The sequence below is a fragment of the Dryas octopetala genome, chromosome 1 (genome assembly GCF_963921425.1).
Source record: "Dryas octopetala chromosome 1, drDryOcto1.1, whole genome shotgun sequence".
Lineage (NCBI taxonomy): Eukaryota > Viridiplantae > Streptophyta > Magnoliopsida > Rosales > Rosaceae > Dryas > Dryas octopetala.
This window is the reverse complement of record NC_141366.1, coordinates 1,859,230-1,886,582: the sequence shown is the minus strand read 5'-3', so window position 1 is coordinate 1,886,582 and position 27,353 is coordinate 1,859,230. Positions and strand designations below refer to the sequence as shown.

The 27,353-nt window shown below is 36.6% G+C and overlaps 4 protein-coding genes across 4 annotated transcripts; 2 read left to right on the top strand and 2 right to left on the bottom strand.

The window, feature by feature from the left end:
- The first annotated feature begins 1,068 nt into the window (after positions 1–1,068).
- Positions 1,069–3,031, top strand: LOC147296244 (taxane 13-alpha-hydroxylase-like). Its single transcript, XM_086230044.1, has 4 exons — positions 1,069–1,433; positions 1,634–2,202; positions 2,415–2,605; positions 2,726–3,031. Exons 1-4 carry the CDS (start codon positions 1,069–1,071, stop codon positions 3,029–3,031), a joined length of 1,431 nt encoding a protein of 476 aa, XP_086086170.1.
- Positions 3,032–5,607: 2,576 nt separating this feature from the next.
- Positions 5,608–7,782, bottom strand: LOC147296243 (uncharacterized). Its single transcript, XM_086230016.1, has 3 exons — positions 7,144–7,782; positions 6,559–6,662; positions 5,608–5,887 (listed from the first exon to the last, which is right to left on the bottom strand). Exons 1-3 carry the CDS (start codon positions 7,780–7,782, stop codon positions 5,608–5,610), a joined length of 1,023 nt encoding a protein of 340 aa, XP_086086142.1.
- Positions 7,783–14,944: 7,162 nt separating this feature from the next.
- LOC147296242 (phenylalanine N-monooxygenase CYP79D16-like) lies at positions 14,945–16,998 on the top strand. Its single transcript, XM_086228841.1, has 3 exons — positions 14,945–15,001; positions 15,347–16,231; positions 16,360–16,998. Exons 1-3 carry the CDS (start codon positions 14,945–14,947, stop codon positions 16,987–16,989), a joined length of 1,572 nt encoding a protein of 523 aa, XP_086084967.1. The 3' UTR covers positions 16,990–16,998.
- A 58-nt stretch (positions 16,999–17,056) lies between these two features.
- LOC147296241 (B3 domain-containing transcription repressor VAL2-like) lies at positions 17,057–23,544 on the bottom strand. Its single transcript, XM_086237963.1, has 13 exons — positions 23,223–23,544; positions 22,903–23,041; positions 22,026–22,107; positions 21,823–21,924; positions 20,694–21,358; positions 20,471–20,567; positions 20,134–20,308; positions 19,894–19,967; positions 19,364–19,786; positions 19,175–19,224; positions 18,792–18,905; positions 18,653–18,720; positions 17,057–18,107 (listed from the first exon to the last, which is right to left on the bottom strand). The coding sequence occupies exons 2-13, from the start codon at positions 23,013–23,015 to the stop codon at positions 17,365–17,367; spliced, it is 2,706 nt and encodes a 901-aa protein (XP_086094089.1). The 5' UTR covers positions 23,016–23,041; positions 23,223–23,544; the 3' UTR covers positions 17,057–17,364.
- Positions 23,545–27,353: the final 3,809 nt, after the last annotated feature.

The window sequence follows — 27,353 nt, the reverse complement described above, 5'->3', positions numbered from 1 at the left end:
TTTTTTTTTAAAGTAATGTTATCTTAATAGCAACCAAATCCTTGTATGTGGAATAAAAAATCAGTACTGCTAGATATACCACATTTTTATACCATAATTTCATACCACCTTATGTGGCAACTTACATGGCATTCATACATTGGATACTAAAAAATAAAAATAAAAACCCAAAAAGAAAAAGAAAAACTCTGTTCAATAAAGTAATGACACGTGAGATGGTATAAGAATGTGGTATAAGAAATGTGGTAAGTATAGCATTATTCATAAAAAATAGAGCAAATTATAACTTTCAATTTGTATAAATTGATTCTTATATTTCATTGTTATGAGATTAAATAATAACATATTATGAGATTAAATAATGACGTGACAAAACTGAAACCCACTTTTTTCTAACATAGTATATTTGCAGACATTTTTGCTCAAGTGACAGCCATGTCAATACTACCATGTAATTTTAGGCATTATCCATGTGGCACTGACAAAATTTTGAATTTGTAATGCATAAAAATAAGCCCCATATCAATGTCTCTGAAACTAAAGTTGATGAGTTCATTCTCAGCCCCATAGTTAGCGGAGCTGACAAGAACATGATTATGTCCATTGGTGAACAGGTTGATATTCATTGGACACACTTCCTAGTCTACATCACATACCTTCCATAGTTTTAGAATTCATAAAAAATAAATAAAAATAAAATCATAAGATGGAGAGAGCTACCACTTATGTGTCTATAGATCCAATGGTTATTCCCACATACATAGTAAAATATAAATATCACTTATATACTTACAAGTATATGCTTGGGATACTTACATGTCTATCACAGCCAGTCACACCTCTATAACCAACTATATATGGCCGGCATGATGAGCTCACCAATATTTTTGTAGGCTTTTGTGTTATCGTTTACTTTTGTTGCTTGATTATAATATTTGCCATATCACTTGCAATTTGTCACCTTCATCTCAGTTTTAATTCCTAATTCCTAGGCATTTTCAAGTTTTGTGCCGGCCATGGATGTATATTTATGTAGTTGGGTTAATTGTCACTCTGTATTATTCAAACATGGCTTTCATTGCAGTGATTGCAATCACTTTAACTGTAGCTTTCTTCCTCTCAAAAATTCTGTTTAAACGTCAGAGCAAAAATCTCCCAGGAGGGTCTCTGGGGTTTCCCTTAATAGGAGAGACATTGAGCTTTGTTCAAGCACAGACACAAGATCGAGGCCCTGAATGGCTGGAAGAAAGAATATCAAAACATGGTCCAGTGTTCAAAACCTGTTTGATGGGTTCTCCAACTGTGATTGTTATTGGCCAAGCAGGTAACAAGTTTGTACTTGGGGCTGAAGATGATGTTCTTGCTGCCAAGCAACCTGTCACCCTGGTAGCCATTGCTGGAAAGCAAAATATATTTTTGCTTACAGGGTCAAGGTAATAGCCCCCTTCAATTTGTAATCAAATATTCTTTTGCCAAACAGTTAGATATATTATGTCGTTAGACTATCAATAATTTGCTGAACTCTTTTGAATGTATATTTCGGATTAACAATTTGACAACATAACACGTTTGGTATTTCATTTTTGGTTGAGTATGATGAGGTTATATATGTATATATGGTGCATATATGCAGGTACAGATTGGTAAAGGGAGCAATGGTGAGCTTCTTAAAGCCTGAAAGTCTTCAGAACTATATCAAACAGATGGATGGATTAATCAAGACCATGTTACTAAGAGAAACAGAAAACAAAGACACCATAAAAGCTGTGGTCACCATGAAGAAACTAACATTTAACATAGCATCCAGCATCCTTTTTGGCATCAAGGATGAGCACACTAGGGAGGTTTTGTTTGATGACTTTTCTTTAGCCTTCAAAGCAGTTTGGTCCCTTCCTGTTAATTTGCCTGGCACTGTTTACTGGAGAGGTCTAAGAGCCAGGTCAAGGATCGTCAATCAGATTTTTCCAATTCTCAAGGAAAGAAGGGAGGAGCTTTCAAAAGGGAAGTTGAGCCCTACAAGTGATGTGTTCTCTTGCTTGCTGTCATTAAGAGATGAAAATCAACAACCTGTTTCTGATGATCTGATCATGGATAATTATGTCACCTTAATGATAGCTAGTTATGACACTTCAGCAATTCTTCTAAGCCTTATGATATGGAAGCTGTCCACAGACTCTGAGATCTACAAGAAAGTCTTGGAAGGTAACTATCCATATATATCATATCATAATAATGTCAGAGAAACCATATTTTCTGGCTGATCACACTCTGGCAGGTGGGTTGTACTTGTACACATCAATTAATCATATAATCTGCTAATCTGGTCAGGGTGTTCTAGTATATATTACTATTTTGCTTATGCCAAATTTGTGTCTCTTTCCCACTTAATTTCTTTGTTTTTTCATTGCTTTTAGAACAAATGGACATTTTAAGGAAGAGGGAGGGAACCGAAGATAGGCTAACATGGGCTGAGATACAAAAGATGAAATACACATGGAGAGTTGCCCGAGAGTTGATGAGGGTGATCCCTCCTGTGTTTGGCAGCTTTAGAAAAACACTTAAAGACACTGAATATGGTGGTTATGACATTCCCAAAGGATGGCAGGTAACATTTCTGAATTTTGATCACCATCTTCAAATAATCACAGCTTAATTAATTTTCTTGTGAATTATCTAATTATTTAGAATTAGCATTGATTTGGGTTTTGCATATATGCACCTGCAGGTGTTTTGGGTGGCCTGTGGAACTCACATGGACAAAGATATATTTGACAAACCCACAGAGTTTGATCCATCAAGGTTTGAGAACCCATCAAAGCCAATCCCTCCCTATGCTTATATTCCATTTGGGGGAGGCCTTCACACTTGCATAGGAAATGAGTTTGCTAGAGTGGAAGTACTCACTACCATCCACAACTTGGTGACCATGTTTGAATGGTCACAGGTGTACCCTGAGGAAGGAATAACCCGTCAACCAATGCCATACCCATCCATGGGTCTCCCAATCAAGATCAAACTAAGAAATCCTTAATTAGTAGAAAAGGCTTGCTATGCTACATGAGTTGGTTGTTGATATTGTTCATTTTGTACTTGAATTGCTTGTCTTCAAATGAAAATCAAAGATATTGAAACTGATTATTGCATTATAATCAAGCTTCTTAGCCAACTAAAATGCTGTATGACAATACACACACCAAGGGGTTCTAAGGGTATCTTTCCAATAGAAGAAACATGATCCATTCTTTTTTATGTCCATTTTAAAATATCATAATTTCAAATTAAATTAGAAACCATTTAGTCATTTAATTGGTCAACTAAATAAATGCACACAATATTTTCAATAAATATTGATAGCATCCTGACAATAATTAAATGGCTAAATGTCAACCAACCTAGTTTTTTCTTTATCCTCCATTTCTATACATTTTCTAATTTTGCATTGCTTATATGCCATGGGAAAAGAGGTTTGTTATATAGAATACCTCATGGCCTTATATTAAGCTTTGATTTCCTTAAGCTGGCTTTAGAGATTTAAAAACCCAACTTCTGTATTGGGTTAGAATCAGGCATCATTAGGTGGGTCTACAAATGTTCTAGGGCTTAATTTCAACAATATCATCATCCATGAGAAATATCATGTTTCTCTATATAAGATGTTAAACAAAATTCAGATAATATAATGAATTAATTAAGCAAAAGCCAAGATTCTCAACAAAAAAAAAAGAAAAAAGAAGCAAAATCCAAAATAAAACATTGGAAATAATTGAGTGGCAATAGAAATATTAAAACAGTGCCTAATTTTAAACACCCTACTCACCAAAAAAATTTGTCTAAACCCCCACCCATCTAGAAACTCTTTCTAAACCTCCTAAAACTTATAATCCTAAATTACCCTTCTGACGCGCGCTGACGCATGCTGACGCGCGCTGACGCATGCTGACACATGCTGATGTCACTGTAACTGTATTTTGGTGAAACTGTTTTTTTTTTTTTTTGAATTGAAGTTTTTGCTAAAACTCAATATTTCACTAAAACTAAAATCAAACACTGAAATTGAATTTCATTACACTAAAACTGAATTTCAAAAATTCAGTTACACTGAAACTGAATTTTAAGAATTCAATTACACTGAAACTGAATTTCAGAAATTCAGTTACACTAAATTGAAGAATTCAGTTATGAATTCACTTACTGAAACTGAATTAAGTGATGAAACAATTACACCTCGACTAAAATGCAATTACACCTTAATTAAAAAACAATTACACATTTACTAAAACAATTACACTTCACTAAAACAGTTACACCTTTACTGAATTCCGTTTCACTAAAAAGAACACAGCAACCTTATAAAAAAAAAACAATAACAATACAATAAGCCATTGAGATGAGAGGAGTAGCCAACAATACAACGTCGTCCGATCATCTCACGCGCGACGAGTACACGACAGTCGCCACTGCCTCGATCTGTTTCTACCTGCAAATTTGATTAATCATATTTCAGAACTATAATTTCATTCAAAATTCATTTAAAACTCATGTTTCACGAGCTGAAACTGTTTCATGAGCTGAAACTGTTTCACGAGCTGAAACTGTTTCACGAACTGAAACTGTGTAACCAATAAATGTAGGCTTAAAGTTCCCTATACACAGTTACAACAACACACAATGAGGTTCGATTTGGGGTTTTTTGATTCATCAGCAATTGGTCCAATCCAAGCACATAGCATTGAAGAGTACAATGAGGAGAAGAATATTAGTACCTGACTCGACGGAAATGGCTGCCGGAAAAGCCAGATCGCCGGCGGAGAAGCTGCGGCCTTTGTGGCTTCGATCTGCCGCCGTGGCTGATCAGATGGAAAATCCGAGCACACCATCGTGCTCAGGGCGTCGAGAGGAAGAAGGCTTGGGTGGTTTGGCATTCCAACTCCGCCGAAAAAGGCAGATCGCTGGTGGAGAAGCCGCGGCCTTTGTGGCATCGATCTTCCGCCGTGGCTGATCGGATGGAGAATCCGAGCATACCATTGTGCTCAGGACGTCGAGAGGAAGAAGACTTGGGTGGTCCGGCATTCCAACTCCGTCGAAAAAGGCAGATCGCCGGCGAGCACCACCGATCGTAGTGGCGGCGATCTGGGCTGTTTGGGCTTGATTCGGGGCGAGTGATGACAGAGGGAGAAAGAGGAGAGAAAGACGAAGCTGATGGTGGTGGTCTTGCTGGCAACCGTTGCCGGACGACACCACACGCGCCGACGACAGCCGCGCGCGGAGGAGAGAGAACAGAGAAGGTGCGGGAATGAGAGAGAGAGAGAGAGAGAGAGAGAGAGAGAGAGAGAGAGAGCGTGAGGATGAGGATGAGAGAAATTAAAAAAAAAAAACTGATTTGAATAACAGGGTTATAATAGGAATATTTAAAAAAATGTGGGTCAAACATAAATGGATGTTAGTTGACCAGGAGGTTTTGGGAGAGTTTAAATGACTAATAGGGGATTTTGAATTATTTTTAATAAGGGTGGAGGTTTTGAAATAACTAAACTCTAATTACGGGGTTTTGAATAGTTTACATATATTAAAAAACCGAGAGGGAGAATGATAATATGGGTGTCTTGTCTAGAAAGGCAGGTGGTGGCGGTTAGTGGGCGAATAAGGGGAAAAGGATGAACTCATGACAAAAGAATTTGGGCCACTGCCAGCATGATGGGCCCTGTTTGGGGTCATCGGAGTCATTGGGGTCACTGGGCTTCTTGATATGGTCGACACCATTGAGCCGCAACCTTGGGCCCCCTTGCCACTCCTTCTGGGCCCTTTTTCGGCCCACTTCAGCTCTGCTTGCTTCACGACATCAGGGTACCTGGAAAAACATCCAACCTTTCCTGCTCTTTGTATGTACCTGTACGCAATTACATAAATACCCACATTTACATGCTGTCAGTTTGTTATTTTATGAAATACATAAATAATAATAATAATTACCGTGTCCAAATTGTGGAGGTTCTTGTTGTTTTAGGGCCACTGTCAGTTTGTTAAGTGCCAAGTATAAAGAACCAAGGACGGCAAACCATATGCATTTATGTTACTATTGGACCCTAAATTGCAGGCCTTTAATTATCTTTAATTCTTTATATTTCTTTCATTTTCTTGACTGAGTAGCTGGCCTGTAATTAATTGTTTCACCAAAAGCCACTACTATGTATTAATCCGAATAATTTGTACTGACTTATGTTTAAGTTTAAAATTAAATCATTTAAACTATAAATACTTCAACCCCAAAACGAGGTCGTCTAGAATTTAAACACAAAATCAATACTTCTTGATTTAAACTATATTAGCTACTATGCTAGCTCCAACAACCCTTTAATTTTAACTCTAGTTCAGGTATTGTTTTGAGCTAATGGATCAAATTCGAAAGCTAAATCTAATATTATATATTTTTATGGTCTTTCATGGCTTAGCTAGTATTAGTGTATTACTATGCATATATATATGCCAACAATTATATAGTTAATTAATTCAATTGAAGGGAAATGAATGAATCTGTTTGAATTGATTAATCAATGATACCTTTGGCTGAATCGCCTCCCTAAGCACTCAACGCATTTCCTACCTTCTGTCATTTCACCCATTCCTACCATCACACATTGCCTGCAATACACCCTTCCACAAACCTGCACACAAATTTAAGTCCACATAATAAACATCTCTTGTATATTGATCAAACTCAGGCACCCTGATAATTAAGAATTAGAGGATCGGAAAAACATAATTAATAATAGTACGTACGTACTCGCGTGTGGTACACCATATATATTGACTAAACTATATATATTAATTGTACTAGGCTGCATGCACGTATCTAAATATATAATAACAGTCACTACAAGAGATGTGAGCACAAAATGAGTTGGCAATTGAGAACTTTAGTCCCTATTGTCTAATTAACACTTATTTTTGTTAAAATCAAGTTATTTCAGTCTATATTGCCTAATTGTCACCACATTTTATGGCACGAATGAGGGTATGCTTTGCTCACTCCAAAAACATTTCTTGTAGTGAGCAGACTTAAATGGTATTCAAAGCCTCTGAAATGAAATAACATAAAATATGCGTACATTATAGTATAGTCCACTAGTCCAGTGCAGTACGTACCAAGCAACGGTGGCGGAAAATATAGATGTAATTGCTACAAATGGTGCAGATATTGGAGTGTGGAATCCCAGGCCGTCTTCGTTCACCTCTGTCTTGGTACATGGAAGCCATGCTTATACCACTCACATCATGACTATGATCATAATTACTAGTCATGCCACTCTGATCCACTCCATGCCTCAACCCGGAGGAGTGACATGAAGGAGGGTTATTATTATTATTATGAACATGCCCTTCATGACCATGATGATCATCACCACCACCGTATCGATGACCACGTGTTGCATGGCCCTGGTGATGATCATGATGGCCACCTCTGCTGTATGGATCAACGACATCGTCGATGACGTCGTTGATGTGGTGGTGGAGGTTGTGGTGGTTGGATGCTTGCAAGGCTCTGGTGAAGTCAAGACTGGGGAGTTTGGTTAGTGGGGATGGTTTTGTGGTGGATTTGAGTTCGGAAATGGGTTCCATCATCATGTGGCTGGGCTTTTTGGTCTTTCCTGATGATGGGTTTGGGTTGTTGACTTTGAGTTCTGCAAAGTCTTGGAAAGTGAGGTTCACTGACTCGTCTGGTATGCCCTGATACATCTCTTCAAGCTCCATTCTTGCCTTTGTCAATGTTGCCTTGTCCCCCATTACTACTGAGTACTGATCGATCCCTACCCAACTTTGCTAGCTTGCTATAGCTGATAGACGTACTACTTAGAAAATGAGAGAGAGAGAGAGAGAGAGAGAGAGAGAGAGAGAGAGAGAGAGATCAGAAAGAAGGGAGATATGTTTAAGTGAATTGTACGTTGAAAGAAAGGAGGGTTTAATAATTAATAGGTCCTATTGAAATCAAAGACGGTAATAAAAGGACAAGTTAAAGGGCCGGTTATTGTACCTAGAAATTCAACATCATTCTTTTCTCACACGGTGAGACAATGTATTAAGGATTATGATTCATTAAAGAATATATGCCACAGAATTTGGGATGGATTCGCTCTCGATTTGACCTATATATATTAAGTATGAAGAAATCATGCCACACGGTTAACTAGCAAATTACTACAAATACGAAAAGTTTTATCTCTAAAAAGTCTGAACAAGATGTTTATGATATTAAACTGTGAATCTAAATCATCGAGTCCAATTACATAGCTTAACAATATAAACATTTTATATTACATATGTCCAACTCCAGCTATGTAAGAGATATTTGCACAAACAACATGGCTGATGAATGTAGTAGCTAGAAACAAGCTAGGACTAATATTATTGACATTAAATCCTAAGTATACCTTTGTAGGGCCGGCGATGGTATATTTCTTATTCAGTTATTAAGATAAGAGGGGAGGTCTTCAGTTTGATGCTTAAACGGTTAAACCTCTCTTTTATTTTTAACAATCTAAAAAAGTTCATCCTATGTAATTCCTATTATTGGAGAAAAATTTTCCAAAGAAAAAATGTTTGAAAGATGCCATGTAAATGAAGGTGGAATGGATATGATAACCCGGCCAAGAATAAAAAAAAGCTGTGGCCGGACAATATTAAGTACTAGTAATTATAAAATTGTGTGCTGGAGGGAGCTAGGTGGTGAAACATTGGTCTTGCTTAGCCTGTTTATATATTGTATTATACTATATTCTATTCCGGTGGTGTGGATATATGACCGTGTGGTTGGAAATAAAGAAACATCAAGCTCTTTAATTAAGGCTGTAAACTTGTAGTTCATGTTTGTACCATGAATTTTAAGAGGTCACTTGAACACAAAAGAGTTAATAGGCCAGAGTCCAAGGCCCAAGTCTTTAATAAGCTTGAATACCCCTGACAAACAAAACTTCTTCTCGGCTACACTAAGCCGAGAAGGTTAATAAAAGAGCTAATCATATGAAGACATGTGTCTTGGAAAGCTGACAAATGCTGGATGACAGCTATCATATAAGGATAAGTACAAAGGCCGAAGCTTGCTCAGTATCCTACATGTGGGGTGATCCAAGGACATTTTGCTTAGGGTTTTCAAAACCTATTCAAGTATAAATAAGAAAGCTACAGCCAAAAGGAGTCTCTCCACCAACACACATAAAAACTTTCTGCAATTTGCATATTCATGACAATGGTCTGACCCATTACTTCACTTTGTCTACTCATTGGATTTTTTTTGAAATTGTTCTTCATTTAATTTTCAATCATTAAGAATTGTGATTTATGATCCAGTTTTACGCATTTAATTGGTTCGAATTTGCTTTTATTAGCTTTTATTTCTCAATTTGGCATTAATTTTCTTCATTGAATACATATCTCTCCTCAGATTTGAACATCAATTAAAGTGAAAATTGAAATTGAATTATTTACATTGATTGCATCTCTCTGTTTCTATGTTTGGTTTATTCATGGATTGATTCGCTTATTCTTGATTAGATCGGTGAAAGAAGTCATGATTGTTTGATATTGATCAAGTTGGATCCAGAATTTCTCTAGCTTTCTTCATATCTTCTTTCCTAATTCCTTGTTCATTTGGAGTTGATCGATCTTGCACTTTATTGCACACATCATGGATGTTTTTTGAACAAATATCAAAGCATTACCAAGCACTCATCAAGTACAATTAGCATTTTAAGTCCTGGAATGTCTAGGCAATGAAAAGAACCCAACACGATCGTTAAATTAGAAGTCAATTTTTCATTAGTTCTCTTTATTTTTATTTCTCATTTAGGTTTGTTTGATCTTACACCGCTTCGAGATCTATATCATAGTTGTTCCAAGTACAATATTACTTGGTGTCATGCCCTTTATTTTTGTACACCCGCGTCCAGAATTGCTTATGTCATGATCTAAGCGAATCTCGGCCTTACACGTGGCGGGAAGCATTTTTAGTCGTAACAGTTCAAAATATTATTATTATTTTTTTGATTCAAGGGAAAGGGAATTGAATTTGAGTGTAGATGGGGCAATTTTAATTGGGCTACTCTAACAATTGCAGTTCAAAATGTCTTCCTCCAGAGTAAGGAAAACTTTAATGGGTTTTTTTTTTTTTTTTTAAGCTCAGTTGAAAAATAAGGATGATAATCCAGTTCACACGCTACATTTCTAGCCCGATCCACTTTGATGAAATGTGCGTAACACGAAACCCACCGAGCACGACACTATTCACCGAGTGCTCGACAATTGCCACTATGCAACAGTAGCTATTTGAACTGCACATATAAAAATAATACTTATAGATATACCTTATATCTTTTCTTACATAAACATGTCAAAAACTAATGAAACTAACATAAAACACAAATTTAAGTTTATGAAGTCATATCCACCCGTGTTATAATATAAAAATGATTGTTATTAATTGTCATTGTCAACTAAAGAAATCAACATAAAACACAAAATTCAAGCTTTTGGAGTCACATACACCTGTGTTATAACGTAAAAATGATTGTTATTAATTGCCACTATCAACTAAAGAAATCAACATAAAACACAAAATTCAAGCTTTTGGAGTCACATCTACCTGTATTATAACGTAAAAATGATTGTTACTAATTGTAATTGTCAACTAAATAAACCAACATAAAACACAAAATTTAAACTTCTGGAATCACATCCACGCGTGTTATAACATAAAAATGATTGTTACTAATTACCACTGTTCGACAGTGACAATTTGCCCAATTAAAAAAACAAAAAACACGGAGAAAGTTATAACTAGCTTGGGCTTATTTGTCATTACAATATTTTAGGTGGGTTTATTTATGGTTAAGGACTATAAGATTGCCTTTAAAATAATTTACTGAAACTTATTATTATTATTATTTTGAGGTTTTGGGTAAATCAAACTTTATTAAACGAGAACAAACAACTGAAGGCCTCAAAAAAGGCAACAAAGCCTAGCCACACACTCAAGCCCATCAGCTGTTGGGCAACCACAAGCCCAGGTACCCGCCAAAAAGCCACAGGACAAGCTAGCAGTAGCACTTGAAGGGCTGCTAGTACCCAAATTAACCTTGTGCATGCAGTCTGCTGTAAAGGTCCACAACCCAAGTACCCAACCATGGAGTCTAACAGCATATTGAGGCAGGGTACTCCATCACTCTTACCTTAACATAGTGTTTTTTTCACACACCCACATATATTGTTACCGGTAAAAACTGTTTTACGTGTGCATGCTAATTTTACATGACTTTTACTTGTACATTCAGGTATTCATAAATATTAAATGTAATGCTTTACTCGTGAAAAACTTGACCCCATCTGTTTTAGTTGCCATTCGTAGACCTATGCTAGCGGTAGAGCGACATTCGGGTTAAAAACTAAATTGTTCAAAAACTAAATTAAGTAAAATGGGTGTGTAGTAAGAGGAAAAATGGTGTATAAATAGCAACCATCTAACTTATTTATGTATTCCCACTAATCTCAAGTGAAGATGCAACTTTAAACCTAATATTTTGTAAGTTTTTCTCTATACATGAGGAGGGGTAAAGGTGTTTCCTAAGCTGAAAGAGTTGAGACGTGTGTTTGGTAATGTTGTGAAAATAATTAGCAGTGAAGGAAAGCTGCTCTGAAGTATAATTAGCTGTGAAACAAAGCAATTTAGTGTTTGGTAAATTATGTTTTCAAAAGTGCTGTGAAGTACAATTAGCTGTGAAGCAAACAATAGTATTTGATAAATTTTCATGTCAAAGTAATGTGGATGTTTATAATGACCAAAATGGACATGTTATAGTTGAAATGTTGTTTACTCATTTGTTTGGTAAAAAAAAGTGTTTTTCACTTGTTTTTTTTCTTTTAACAAATTAATATTAACATTCATTTTTCCAAAAGTCAATAAAGATGTATGCCTATTATTTTTTTAAAAAAATATTACGAAGGTCCATTTTGCCTCGTTAATTCGAAGGTACATTTCAGTATTAATTGATTCCATCTCAACCCCTTCATATGCACCATGTATATATGTAAGCCATACCTCGACATCCTTTTCAATTTAAAATATTAGATATGAAAACATAACTATATAATATTATCTGACCAAAAATTATAAGTCTGTAACTCATAGCTGCTTTTAAAAGCAGGTTCCCCTGCTTTGCATAGTCACGGTGACTCACCTCCAATTTTCATAAAAAGCAGCTTAATTTACATTTATCAAACACTAATTAAATTAGCAGCTTTAATTGTGGGTCACCTAATAATTGTGATGCGAAGTTTTTTTTTTTATGTTACCAAATGCAAAGTGTTTGAGAGCTTCTTTATCACTTACCCAAAATGACAAAAGTTTTGGCCCTACCATAGCCTTATAAGTCAAACTAATGTAGGACAGACTAGCAAAGTTTTCCAAAAGTTAGGTTCGACTTTATAAGGTTTTTGTCATTTTGAAGATTAAAAACTACGAGTAAGTAATTTTTCTGTACAAATTGAAAACATACAAAAAAACGTGGTTATTAAAAAAAAAGACGAATTGTTACGATTTACTATTTATGCTCATGAGTCATGTGCATGGATGATTGCAATCATTAATCTTTTTACATTTCCGTTAAGAAAAAATTAGAGATAATTTTCAACTTATGCAACGTCAGCGGCGGATCTAGACATCCACTGTTATGGGGGCAAGATAAACCCAGCAGGGGCGGAAGCGAGGGAGCAGGGGCGACGGCGAGGGAGCAAGGGGCGACGGGCGACGGCGATAGGCTCTGATTCTTTCCCCTGTTCTGGTTCTTGCCCCTGCTCTGCAATCTTGCCCCTGCCAGCCATGGCTGCAACCAAGATTTCATGGGGTCAAGATTTTTTATCAAGCCCAACCTTTCTGAGTTCATGGGGTCAAGTGACCCCATTGACCCCACTGTAGATCCGCCACTGTGCAACGTGACTCACATTTTTTAAATTTATAATTTGTTATGATCGATTCTGTCAAGGCTTTGGAGTCGTATCCTTATGGATCATTTGTTTTTGCTGAATATCCCACCTATTATTTTTAAAGAAAACCCAAAATAGAGATTTAGCCCCACAAAGAAGATGGTGCCAAAAAGGATGAAATAAAAATCACAGTGTCTCAAACTCTAGGGAACCACATGAATCATATTGAAAACACCCTGCACCAATCATATCACATTGGGACTTAAAAATCATATCACATTGGGACTTAAAAATTTTCTTAGGTAGGTAATGTTTGGTTTATTGGAATGAGTTAATTCTTGTTATGTCTTCGATCGTTTTTTTATCTGCAATTGATAAAAAATACTGAGCTAGCATGTGGGCTGCTTTATTACATAATACCACGATATATCTAAAGGAAATGAAAAAAGAAAAGAGATGTAAGAGTGAGCAAGCCTCTTCCACAATGGCATATTCGAAAGCCAGTTATATATGTCTTCGTTTTTAAGTGTTATTATGCTTTTATTTAAAATTGCATCATTTTAAGCTTTGATTAATTTAACTGCATTTGCAATATAAATGATATGGTCCTAAGTTTTGTAGAGGTCCTAATTAGGACTTGGGTACAAGCTTTGATGGTGAGGTCCAACACTAAACTCTAACCTATGTCCACCAAGTCCACACTTCAAAGCTAAGCTCGGTCTGAACCATTGGCATCAAGCTTTGCCCTATACCCATACTACAGCCCAGCCAGGCTCGGATTCTTGAGTTTTAGACCCTATAATCTTCCTCACTAGCTATTTGGATTCACCAAGAAATTTAGGCATTCATCCCAAACCAATTGGCAATAGGAGGAGTAGCCCAAATCCTTATAAGCTACTAGCAAATCTCTCACATTTTCAATGTGAGATTTCTCTCAACACGCCTCCGCACTTGTGGCGTTATTTAAGCCTAATATGTAGACAATTTACATTGGGTGACGTAGAAGCACGTGTGGCCGTTAGACACATCACGTAGATAACCTGCTCTGATACCATGAAGAAATCTATGCATCCATCCCAAAACCAATTGGCAATAGGAGGAGTAGCCCAAATTCTTATAAGCTACTAGCAAGACCCTCACATTTTCAATGTGAGATTTCTCTCAATAGGTTTAATGATTAATTTTTTTTACTTGAGTAACAAAATATATATATTTATATAAATTTTCAAAATAATACATACATTTATAAATATATTTACACATTTTAGAAGGGCAGTGGCCCCAGGCCTAATGTCTCTATGCCTATGAGTACAGGTAAAGCTATATTAAAAAAATGTACAGATGATTTGCATGAAGTGGCATAATGTGGCTTACATCTTTCCACCCACAATCTTTATAAAAAACGAAAGATAAAAAAAAAAAAAAAAAAAAAAAGGAGAGAGAAATATGCGTGCAGCATAATGAGATCAATGGATTCTCTTGGAAACTAAATATATCATTTTCGATCAGAGGGCTATATTTTGTGGCGAAGCACACTTCTTGCATGATTTCATGAAAAATGTTCAAATACAACTGTTATGTAATTTCTATTTTTTAATATGAAATAGCCAGGGTGATTCAACTTGCAATCTTTTACAACAATGTGATCAAAAATATTACTAATCAATGGGTAGTTGGTAATTAACTATTATATTTAATATGACACAAATTATTTTTTTGGGCCTGTAATAGGCTGGAAGTCCTGGAATTGATGGCATATATGTTCCTCAATTTTAGGAACATATATGGAAGGTAGTCACTTCATGTGATCCTTATTACTGTTGCCTTAACCTATACACAGGGCCCATTTCATGGTAGGAGCCCAATTTGTTTTGGTCTGTGGCCCAAGTAGAGCTCAGCGTTGGCAGACAGTAGACCTCGGAAGTATAAAAAGTTGATTACATGGATTCCTCTTCTTCTAACATTAATAACGTACATGGCTGACACATCAGCTCGCACCGTGGTCAGCAAATGTGGTCAGATTATTGGAGATGTAAGCCATTCTGATTTGTGATAGAGGATGTGAGCCAGCCGGTAAAATAAAAATCGTATCCAGTAAATCATATCCAACTTAAAAATCGTATCCATGCAGTAAATCACATGTATTCATGGATGTGAGCCATTCTGATTCTCTGATATATTTAAAATGATTAATTATGTATATTTTTGCTTTAAAAACAAAAAGTATATTGCACTGGGTAGTGCATGTCTATTTAAAGGCAAGAGCTGTAGGATGATAAAGCAGAGCAGCTTACATGCAGTAGTGATGGTATTTCCTTCACAGTTGCTACTACTCCTTGTAATTACAGTGATCACCTTGATATGTTTAATGAAACAGCGTCATGATAAGAAAGTGATGAAGAAACAGAAGTACCCACTTCCTCCGAGTCCAAGGTGCCTAAAACCTTGGCCTATCGTTGGCAACCTCCCTGAAATGATCTCCAACAAGCCCACATTCCGGTGGATGCACAGCCTCATGAACGAAATGAACACCGGAATTGCATGCTTCCGATTCGGAAACGTTCATGTTATCACCGTCACGTGCCCAGAACTTGGCCGTGAATTCCTAAAAAAACAAGATGCAACATTTGCGTCAAGACCTACAAACATTGCCACTCATCTCCTCACTTACGGATACAAAACCGTGATTTTGGTGCCGTTTGGAGAGCAGTGGAAGAAAATGAGGAGGGTAATTGCAACTGAATGTCTCTCTCCAGTCAGACACAGGTGGCTTCTTCGTAAAAGGGTTGAAGAGGCTGATAACCTTGTTCGCTATGTGTACAACCAGTGCATTAATAAAGGTGGCATTGTGAATGTCAGAATTGCTGCACAGCACTATTGTGGGAACGTGATTCGGAAAATGGTTTTCAATAAGAGGTACTTTGGGGAGGGAATGGAGGATGGAGGACCTGGTTTGGAGGAACAAGAGCATGTGTCTGCGCTATTCACAGCCCTAAACTACATCTATGCTTTTTGTGTATCAGATTACATTCCATGCTTGAGAGGGCTGGACTTGGATGGCCATGAGAAGATAGTAAAGAAGGCCATTCAGATTATAAGAAAATACCATGATCCCATAGTTGAAGAGAGGGTTCAACAAGCACAGAAAGATGGCTACGAGAAGAAGGAACCACAAGACTTGCTTGATATTCTGGTCTCATTGAAAGATGACACTACTGGTCAACCATTACTGTCACTGGAAGAAATCAAAGCTCAAATTACGGTAATTGAAGGGACACAATTGCTATTAGCCCTAAATTAATTGTAATTTATTTGGAAGAATTAAGTTCCAAGATATATATGTTGTTAGCTAGCACTGAAATCTTTTGTTGTGTGCATATGCATGTGTAGGAGGTAATGATCGCAACTGTGGATAATCCCTCAAATGCTGTTGAATGGGCAATTGCAGAGATGATGAATCAACCCGAGCTGCTTGAAAAAGCAAGACAAGAATTGGATGGTGTGGTTGGCAGGGAAAGACTAGTCCAGGAGTCAGACTTGTCACAACTCAACTACGTCAAGGCTTGTGCTAGAGAAGCCTTTCGGCTCCACCCAGTGGCACCCTTTAACGTTCCCCATGTCTCCATGTCCGACACCACAGTCGCCAATTACTTTATCCCCAAGGGCAGCCATGTGCTGCTCAGCCGAAAAGGACTCGGCCGTAACCCCAAAGTTTGGGACGAACCTCTCAGGTTTATGCCGGAGCGCCATCTCAAGGATGGTGATGCGGTGGCGCTGACAGAGTCGGAGTTGCGCTTCATATCGTTCAGCACAGGAATGCGTGGTTGCATTGGTACTACGCTCGGCACTACCATGACTGTCATGCTATTTGCTAGGCTTCTGCATGGGTTTAGTTGGGATGTGCCACCCACTCAGTCCTGCATTGACCTCACCGAGTCAAAATATGAGCTCACCCTCGCTAAACCACTGCTTGCACTTGCAAACCCACGTTTGCCTGCTCATGTGTACCCGGCAAACTGAAACAAAAGCCAAACTACATTATTCGGCTAATAAATTGCCATTCATTATTATAAGAATCCTAACTCAATGTGCCAATAATTCACTTCTTTATCATTCAATCTAGACTCAATTTATTTCCAATTTTTTCCACAAAAGGAAGGTATTCATGCACCGCGCAGATGGCAGATGGTAGCTTTTAACCGGCAATTGTCTGTTTCAACTTACAGGGTAAGGCAATTCTCCATACAAACATGACAGATGAACCAAAAGAAGAAGAAACAAAATTACATTTTTTTTTACCCTATAGAAGTCTATGTATGACACCACCCATTAGAACTAAAACAAAATAATAAAAAGATATACTCGGGCAAAAAAACAAGAGACGTTTGGATTGTTTCAGTCTTCACCATCTCTTTTACTCTCGCAGTCCCACACTACAGATGAAGGGCAACCTTCATTAGACATGCGTCTCTCACTCTCCCCAGTAGTAGCTTGTGTGAGTAAACAGGAGGAACCAAGAGCATCCTGAGGCTCGCACATCATGTTTGTGAGGCAACCTTCCTTCATGTACTTCTCTAATGGTTGTTGGCTGGCAGCTTGAGCAAGGCTCAACAAGCTCAATTCTGCAGCCTCCAGTTGCATGTCTTCACGGCTGGGATCACAATTCAAGTCAATTTGTCCAGCACTGGAACTTTCAGCCACATCAGCTTGAGTTCTGCTCTGGCTGCCTCCATTCTCTGATGAGTGATTCATAAGCAACAAAACATCGCTTGATGTGCCATTCATTTCTGATTCATCCTTGCGGTTGTTATCATCCCTCTGGGCAGCCTCTGCTTCTAGTTCTGATTGGCGTTTCTTCTTGCGTAGCATGAGGGTTTTAAACCGCCGTTTTACTGTCATGCACACATTGCATGTGCATGTTGGCTTGTGCTTGCCCTTCCCACTTGGGGGTTGAATACACACTATGCAAGAGCAGCCTGGTCGGTGACGGGGATGTTTGGTGGTGGCTCCAACTGATTGCTCACCCGAGTCACCCACATTATCTCCCAGAATGGCAGCACTAGCCAGAGCATCTAAGCCAGAAGGTTCATGTTCTTTGCCTTCCTTATGGTTCTCTACAATTCTTCGCTTCTTCAAATCTGGGAAAAATTTAAAGATAGGCATAAAGAATCAGGGAGTAATAGAATATCATTGATATTACAGATCATACACTCTTTATGACAGCTGAGTGAATCGCCACATCAAGCAATCCAGTAAGGTATTGAGGTCTCTACCACAGGCAATAAACTTCTTCCATTATGAGAAACAAGAACATGTGAGAATAATTATCCCCACAGAGCAGAAATTAATGCAATCAACCCACAAAATTATATGAGCACATGCAAACATGAACCCTCCATTTAAACAACTTATATACCAAAGAACTCCAGCCTTTTCGCAAATCCAAGCACATTAAGTGCATCCATGTAAAACCTAGATATGTAGCAATAGTACTGCAATACCTAACTTTGACGGACACATCCAGACACCACATCCGCATGTACTATATTTGATAAATGTATTATAGGAGAAAACATTTCATTAAAAAGAATGCTACTTTATAATTCAAGGACCATGTTCTTAACAGAATGAGCAGTAGAACTCCCGAAGGAATAGAAAAGGGACACAAAGCTTTAGGTTATACCTTTTCCTGCTCTTAAAAGATTATCCAATTCTTTCGAGCTCATCTCCTCTGGCGCAGAACACGAACACCTATGAGGATATAAAAGAAACACAATCACTCTTTCATCTCATGGACAGAAGATTAAAGAATAAGGTTGCACCTGCTTGAATCCCAAGAATTTTCTGAACACGTCCACTTTGGAGGGAGAAGAACATCGACAGGCAACCTCCGCCACTTGGAGCAATCATCACACTGAGCCCATTGTTCCTGTCTCCTGGAATATAGTGCCAAATATTCAGCAACAGAGTTATTTGCCATAATGCATGCATAAAGATTCGTACTCAAACTACAGTACACTGCCCACCCTATAGGCACATCATTCATGTGCCGACAAGGCCCATGGCTACATAGCCTACATTACAAGGTTGAGTACTGGATTTAAGTGGTTCGATGATGCTCTTTCAGATGGCTGGGCAGTAATATAGTCATATTTCTCAATACAGAATACAGTAACACTACAAAGTATAGCTGACAAATACTTACTCAGATGGCCAGGCGGTGAATATAGATCTCTTCCCGAAAACCGGGGGCTCCTAGAAGAAATGAATAACAGTAATCAAATAACTCACCTCAGAACATGATAAATTTAACTTTAACGCATTGAATCCGTTAAAGCATCATAACATACATGACTTCATATGACAAGAGGGGCACTGACTATCACACACTTACATCATACTCTTCAAATTCATGATCTTCAATTGTGACAATGCTTGGTTTGACACTGGGGGGTGGACGAAGCAAGTCCTGTGCTTCTTCCCATGTAAGCCTCAGCTCCAGAACATCTTCACTATGCATGAGCAACCTCTTACTTTTAGGCCCAATATTCCGGGTCCGCTTCTTCTCAGAATTCGATACTGCCTGCTGCAGCAAGTCCTCACTGGTTCTGAGACCATGGTTTTCACTTTTATGCAAATTAATATCCCCATCAGCTAAATGCAAATGTTCTGATGGAGCATTTAGGTGAGGATCCTTGCTTCCTTTATACGTTTGGAAAAGACTAGAGACACCACTTCCTGTAGCCAGATTCTCAACAACACTAGAAAAGGAAGGTTCCCCAGGAGTGCCATTGGGAAGGGTAGATGTTTGGGGATCCTAAGTATTTAACATGTGCATACAAATGTGAGGGTCCATAAGAACAAAAATGCAGTCTAAAAGTAGGAGGATGCAGAATTTGATGCACTACGTAACTATGAACTCACCTGCATATCTAACTTTGATGCCTTTCGAAATCCCATGACAAGTCTGCCCCCAGGATCTATTCGACTGAATGTCACTGCAATTAAAGAAATCAGATTAAAATCTGACGCATTTTCTCTTTCTTTTCTTTTTTTTTGGGGCGGGGGGGTGGGTGGGTTAAGAAAGCTATTAGAATATCTGAAACAATGAATAATGTGTGGACTTTTATCTCAGCCTCTAAGCCAGAACATAATATAGCATACCAGTATCACCCGCTTGCAGTTGCATAGATTGTATGCAAGGAGTTACACCTTCTAAAACGTACATCCTGCTATTATTGTTTGGCCAAAATCTGAACTGAAACACCCATTCATTCCCCTTCACATCTTGAATCCTTAGAGGAAGGCCTTCTGATTGAGAAATAGGAGGAAAATAGGCCTGCATTCACTTCCAGTTCATACAGATGTGGCAAGGGGGAAAGAATACATAAAAGAAAAGGGGAAAAAATTATCCATTGAAGGGAAGGAAAGGGAAAAGGAATTCTCCCCACTCACCCTTCCCAACGATAATAAAAAACATAATCTTGAATGCATGGTTTACCTCGGCACATGCTTTTGGAAGAACCAAACGACCAATTCGACCAGCATCACTGGCACTCAGCACCTTCTCGAACAGTGGCACAATAGTAGAATTCAAACTTGAAAACATATTAAGGCAAACACTACTCTCAAATTGACAGATAAAAGCATACATTTTACCAAGTAAAAAGCTTTTTAAAACAAAAATCAATGTAAATTAGAAATTATGAATCAACTAAGGATACTCGCCAGATAATTTCTCCAGCTCTTGGTCAGTAATCCTTGGCCAGTATCGGGGAAGTAACTGATTCTTTCCCCGTCCTTCAGCAGGTGGCCTTGCAATGCGCATATGAGAAATTCCACCTTTATTTGTCTCTGAACTCATAGTTAGACCAGATTTCAAGGGTTTAGGCAAAATAGGCCGAGACTTTTGCCCCTGTTGGAAGGAAGAAGGTGTCTTGTTCTGTTCTCTCCCATCCACAAGGCCACCAGCAAAGGGTTGTACAAAATTTGGAGTCCCAGATGGGGATCCCAAAGTCATACTCAAAGATGGCGGACAGGAAGATTTATTCATATCTTTGACCTCTAACGTTGTTCTACCATTGTCTGGTTTTGCAAATGTTAATGATCCAATAGACGACTGAGCGGCACTTGAAAATCCTGGGCCAACTTCCGCTATTTGATGTGTGACTTCTTCTCGTTTGGTTTGCCCAAGAGATGCATTTATGTCACCTCTTTGAGGTAGAGGCACAATGTTTTCATTAGCCTCCATGATTTTGCACAATTGTAAAAGTTTTCCCTCATCAACAGTATCACCAACCACACGATTCTCAACAGGAGTACAATGCCGACCACCGGCATTACTTATTGTCAATCCACCAAATCCATTCAGAACATCATCATTCTTGATCTACACAAAATAAGTTAAGAATCCATGAAAATCCTATAGGTCATCTGTGTGTGTGTGTGTGTGTGTGTGAGAGAGAGAGAGAGAGAGAGAGAGAGAGAGAGAGATGGAGAGATTGCGACTGATAAAGACAAATTGCTTACATATTCATTTAAGATTTAGAAAATAACTAAGAATTACTATTGGGAGAGTATGAGTAGGTCACAGTATATCAACCATAATATTTTGGACCACCCATCTATTTGCACAGTGACATGGAGTAGGTGAAAACAGAAGAATCAGTGCTACAAATTTACAGCCAGTACTAAAAAAACAAAACAAAACCTTTTTTTATATTCTGTTTCATTGAATAGATGCATCCTTTATGTTTTGAAGTTATCAGTGATGTAATCTTAAGAGAGTTTAATGCAAACCCATGGAGATCAAAAATTGGCATATGATAACCTAAAACTTGAATTTGTTCATACCGCAAGACGTTGAGAGCACTCTGCACAGCCAATACACCCTACACCTCCCACATCCATGAACTCATACAATTCCCTAGAGACTATGCATCCACAGTGGATAGGCTGCACAAAATTCAAGAAATTTTAAAAGTAGAGTCAGAGAGAGAGAGAGAGAGCTTCAATAAATTTTTTTTTTTTAAAAGATGGGTAAACTGCTAGCTAACCTTGTTGCACAAACGGCAGTCCCTCCAACCAGTTTCCCCTGAGTGGAATGTATTGCAGTAAACTGAATTCTCATATGCAGTTCTGGAGTACACATGCAGTGCCATGTCCGGCAACAGAAAATATATTGGAAACCAACAGTGGGAAAAACAGATAAATATATAAGTTGCATATGAACAACTAAACAACATCATAATGAGATGCTTACAACATTAACTAGAAGTACAATACTCCTTACTTGTAGTCCAATTAAGGCTACATGGATTTACATACATTGTCAATTAGACAAGAGATCACAAATGAAATTCATTGTCCATAGCATGAAGAACAAGGCAGAGTGGCTATATATTTTCACTAGCACGGGTACATACAAAGTTGAAGTATTAGGCATACATATGAAAATCTAACCTGCAACAAAACACAAGAGTATAAAACATAGACAATCAGAAATTCTAAATTGCTCAGCTAATTAGCATGGGTGGAAACAATTTGGCATTTTCTCTTATTCCAATATTTCTCCTTTACATCAAATAAATTAAAAATCAGTAGCAGCAGACTTTTAATAACTGTGGTAAAGATTTTAATTGTATTCCAATTAAAGGTCGAAACTTGACAATGTTGCTAATTCCTTCATGACACACGATAAAAATAGAAGCAGCTCATGAAGAAACACAATTGGTCAAAACCCCAACAGTCCAACACGATAAAAATCACAACATAAAACGACTGCCTCCTCTAAACCCGCAATACACATAAAACCCCACGTAAAGAACCAAATCCCATAATCCGATATTGCCCTCCCAACACCGTATCAACCACAGAATAGCTAAAAAATTAAAACTTGGAAAGCATAAAAGCTAAAAGAGGGACAAAAATTACCCGCACTTGTAGCAGAGATGGGCAAATCCACCGGATCGCACAGGCCAACCATTCTTCCATTCGTGCGTATTGGTCGTCCCACAATATTCATTCATGCAAATCTTGGACCCCATAACCCCAAATTCAACCCCTCCAGACCCTTGAAGCAAACAAACAAAACAATCAAAAGCAAATCCCTAAAACCCCTTTTGACCAGAGCCAAAAAATTTAACCAACAAGGCCAGCATTAGACACAATCATGCACAGCATCTGAGATTGGGCAATAATTAAATAAATAAATAAATAATCAATAAAAAGAAGTAGCAGAAAAACCAACCAACCTTGTCTAGTCCCAATCTACAAAACCCAAATCTTGAAAATCACAAGTCATTCAAATACTAAACACAAAGCAGACGATGGTAGTGAGAGCAGAGCTTAAGAGTCTGAGCTGATGAAGAAGAATCGAGTCAAACTGATCAGTGGGTTTACGATTAGTGAGTGAGGGAACGTAACGGCGAGTGGGGGTTTTGGTTCTGTGGGTAAGACCAAGAAAGCGTGTATTTTGTATATGAAAGAGAGGCTAAGAGAGAGAGAGAGAAGAGAGAGAGTGCATGCAAAGCAACAGATGCATAAAATGCATGCACGACACTTGAAGACACACCGCTTAACAAGTCGTCTCCTTTTTTACTCTCCTCAACACACCCACACACACACACGCAGACACGCTGTATTGAGTTTTCCTATTAGGACAGTGATACGGTGACCCGGCGGTTTCGTTGCGGCTTGGTGACACACTCTGACCTGTCAACTGGATGTTGAGGAAGATGACACTTCTCCAATCACCGCAGGTTGCACTCACCTTGCATCATGCCTCCCTCGTGTCTATCATCATTCATCGTTATTATTATTTTTAAGTATTATATTATATGAGATGTATAATTGTATAAATAATAAAGCCCTCTTGTACACACTCATAATAACTAAAATTCTAACCCTAAATAATATTCTTAAAAATTACAAACTATTATAATTTGAGTGAATTGATATACCACGCAACATGTCACTTGGTATTACAATTATTCACAATAATTTTTCGTGGCGTAAAATGTCTCATTTGGGTGCTCCTTCCATAATTGACTTTGTGTTCATTAATGATTGAATACTCTTTGTAATTTTCTTCCATTATTAGTTCTCAAAGTCGAGAGAAACTTCTCTGCAACATAAATATAGTTAATTTGGTATCTCAATCCAATTAATAATATGATGTCACCTATACTTTTATACTTCATCATATAAAAATTTCTCCAATTTTAAGACATAAGTTATCTATTGAGATGCCAAGTTAGACTATGGGCCAGTTTGGTATTGCTGTGAGAAAAAACAATTGTGAAGTGAAACAATTGTGAAGTAAAGTCAACTGTAAATTAAAGCAGTTGAGTGTTTGGTAAACTATGTTTTCAAAAGTGTTGTGAGTACAAAAAACAATATCAAAGTGTTTGGTAAATGTTAATATAAAAATGTTGTAACTGTGTATAATTACTAAAATGGACATGATGCTGAAAGTGCATTTCACTTATTTGTTTGGTAAAAATAATATGTGTTTTTACTTATTTTTGAAATTTTTGACTACAAATTTTTATTAGCATTAATTTTTTTAAAAACAACATTATTAAATAAGTATGCCTATTATTTTTTTAGGTATATTATAATTTTAATCCTATAAATAAAATATCATAATTAATTATCACAATATAAAATATAACTAACAATAGACATATTTTTTAATTTAAAATAAACAAATAAAAATCATAGAAATCAATGAGTGTATTATGGGTAAAATAAAATATTCATTGTTGTTGTGAGTCACTGTAGCTTTCAAAAGCACCTAGAAACCTGTTTTCTGTTTTTGTTGTGGGGAGTTGAAAATTGTGGGAAAAAGTAGTTTTTTACTTTTTTACCAAACACCAAAACTGTTGTAGGTGATTGAGAATTGTCATTCACATCAGTTTTTGGATCCTCCACTGCAATCCTAAACGGAGCCTATATCTCTATTATAGGTAAGTTTTTTTTCTCAAAACCCGTAAATTTCTTGTGTTGTATGATTCACTCATTGTCTCTCTTTTTTTCTTTTTATGATACAGTAGTTTTTTAAATTTTGTCCCACAACCAATTGCCCTGTATTTCAAAGATTATTGCATATATTAATTTAATTTATCAATTCTTATATAATAAGGGTGTATTAATATATTTATAATTAATATTTGCATGAAAACAAATAAAATGTTGTCACGTTAAAAAGGGTAGTATTGGTCTTTCATTCTAAACTTTTTTTAGAAGATGGACTTTATTTACATTCTAAGCTTTCTTCAAGGATAATCGCTATAAGTTGGAATATAAAGTAGGAAACCACTCAGGCCCTTCATCTGGAAGTGTATCTTTTTGGCATGACAATGCATATTTAGCAATTAGCATTGTTAATGAATAATGAGTCACTTTATAGTCTTTATTGCATTTTCTGTGGCCAAAAAAAGAAATACAATGTATCTGTGCCAAAATTTTTACCGCCTCCAGCAAATCTCCTTCAGCAGCTATCAAGAGACTACCCTACTCGTAAATCATTTGAAACAAAATTTTAATATTTTTAAATATTTTATAGAATAGCACATAATTAATCCCTAATCACCGAATATGTTATTTTTTATCTAAAAATGTGGAACATGTGATTTTAAAACTTTCCAAAACTTAATTATTATCCACATTATGTTATACATAGCTAAGTTTTTTACCACAAACTAAAGCCCTTGGGTAACCGGCGGTCTAGGTCCCAAACCGACCCACTGAATCAATGCCTAGGTCTAAGATCCTTTCTCATATTTATGTATGTTCACATTTCTTATGCTTATAAGATAATTTATCGTGAAGAGAATACTAGTAGACTATTAGTTAGTTGGTAAACTATTATTATTATTTTTTTTATAGTAAAAGTTGGTAATTTATATTGACTTTATAAATTGCAAAGTTTTTCTGAGAAAAATTAATTATTTCTCTTTGTTAGTCATTTTATGATATGATGATGCTTCTAACTTCTGAGCGTCACAGATCTTTTTTTATTTTTTTGGTCAAACAGCGTCACAGATCATGCTTCACATCAAGAAGCCAAATCTCATATCAATTAATTAATGATATAAACCAACTTTATGGTCTATGTTTATGTTATGCTTGTGAGATGAGCCGCATACGACGCGGCATGCCAGCACGATGACTTTGAGCCCAAGTCTTGCTTGGTTCACATCAGTAGGCTCAGCCCAATTCTGGGGCCCAAATAATGGTAGGCTCATCAATGGTGTTCAGCCCAACCATACCTCAAGGAATTCAAATATAATTGGAGGCAAATCATTGATGTTGAGTTTAGGCGTTTAGCCGCTAAAAATATTTGATTAATCAAAGCTTTGATTCAGTGCTTGCAGGCCACGAAAATTATTGCGGTTAAAAATATTATGCCAATAAAGATTTCCAAAAAAAAAAAAAAAAAGAGTAAGAAGTGATTGTGAATACTCATCCAGATTGTAGACTTTCTAATCTTAAATTGGCAAAATTCTTAGGACAGCCTTTACATATATCAATCATATGAATTGTATGCTATTTCTTAAACATATTCGTATATCTTTTGTTGATGAAAAAAATATACGCTTCGTATATATTCATTATCTTAATTAATCTAATTAAGCTTGATTGTTGTATTTCTATGCGAACCTTTAATTTAGTCACTCTGATGACATTTTACAATATATAAAAAAAAAATTCAATTTTTAATATTCGATATAATTGTTTCCAAAAATATTATAGAAATATGATTAAAAATATAGAAAATTAGGATTAAATATCAAATTCCAATAATTTTTTGGTATAGCATGAAGATTATATAATATTTCAATTGAATTACCAAATTTAAATGTAGTTTTTTAGATTATGTCACAAATATGTTGGCCCATTTGATTTGAGCCTTTTCCATTTGACATTTTTGTCCTTTGGCCCACATATAATGAGTGTTAGTTAAAATTTATAAGGTTTTGACAAAATTGTTCTTGAGACTTTTATATTATCTTGAAAATTTGTTAATGTAGTCTCAACTTCACATTTAGTTGTAACTGTACGACACTTACAACTTCAAATTTAGTTGTGATTGAACGACAGTCACATCTAAGTTGTGAAACAGTCACAGTTAAATTAGAACTTAATTGAATTTTTTTTAGAAAAATTATACTACAATATATTATAAATAGATGTCAAAACAATACTTTTACTCAAAATAATATATAGTATAGTGGGGTAAGTTGTCTCTTTCAATTTACCAAGACAGTCACAGTTAAGTTGTGATTGGATTGATTTTTTTTTTAATACAATATAGTATAAATGTATAATTAATGTAATATTTGTGAATTAATATTTTTTTTATTTTTTTTTATTGTAGT

Bases quoted from the DNA above. Each gene is read 5' to 3' on its own strand.
- LOC147296244 (XM_086230044.1), top strand. From the start codon at position 1,069: ATGGCTTTCATTGCAGTGATTGCAATCACTTTAACTGTAGCTTTCTTC. The intron at 1,434-1,633 runs GTAATAGCCCCC...GCATATATGCAG, and splicing joins TTTTTGCTTACAGGGTCAAG to GTACAGATTGGTAAAGGGAG. The intron at 2,606-2,725 runs GTAACATTTCTG...ATGCACCTGCAG, and splicing joins ACATTCCCAAAGGATGGCAG to GTGTTTTGGGTGGCCTGTGG.
- LOC147296243 (XM_086230016.1), bottom strand. From the start codon at position 7,782: ATGGGGGACAAGGCAACATTGACAAAGGCAAGAATGGAGCTTGAAGAG. The intron at 6,663-7,143 runs GTACGTACTGCA...ATTTGTGTGCAG, and splicing joins TTTTCCGCCACCGTTGCTTG to GTTTGTGGAAGGGTGTATTG. The intron at 5,888-6,558 runs GTATCATTGATT...AATTGCGTACAG, and splicing joins GGGAGGCGATTCAGCCAAAG to GTACATACAAAGAGCAGGAA.
- LOC147296241 (XM_086237963.1), bottom strand. From the start codon at position 23,015: ATGGGGTCCAAGATTTGCATGAATGAATATTGTGGGACGACCAATACG. The intron at 21,925-22,025 runs GTTAGCTAGCAG...AATTTTGTGCAG, and splicing joins ACTGCCGTTTGTGCAACAAG to CCTATCCACTGTGGATGCAT. The intron at 20,568-20,693 runs GTATCCTTAGTT...TATGTTTTCAAG, and splicing joins CTGGAGAAATTATCTGGCGA to TTTGAATTCTACTATTGTGC.
- LOC147296242 (XM_086228841.1), top strand. From the start codon at position 14,945: ATGGCTGACACATCAGCTCGCACCGTGGTCAGCAAATGTGGTCAGATT. The intron at 15,002-15,346 runs GTAAGCCATTCT...TTAATGAAACAG, and splicing joins GTGGTCAGATTATTGGAGAT to CGTCATGATAAGAAAGTGAT. The intron at 16,232-16,359 runs GTAATTGAAGGG...ATGCATGTGTAG, and splicing joins AAATCAAAGCTCAAATTACG to GAGGTAATGATCGCAACTGT.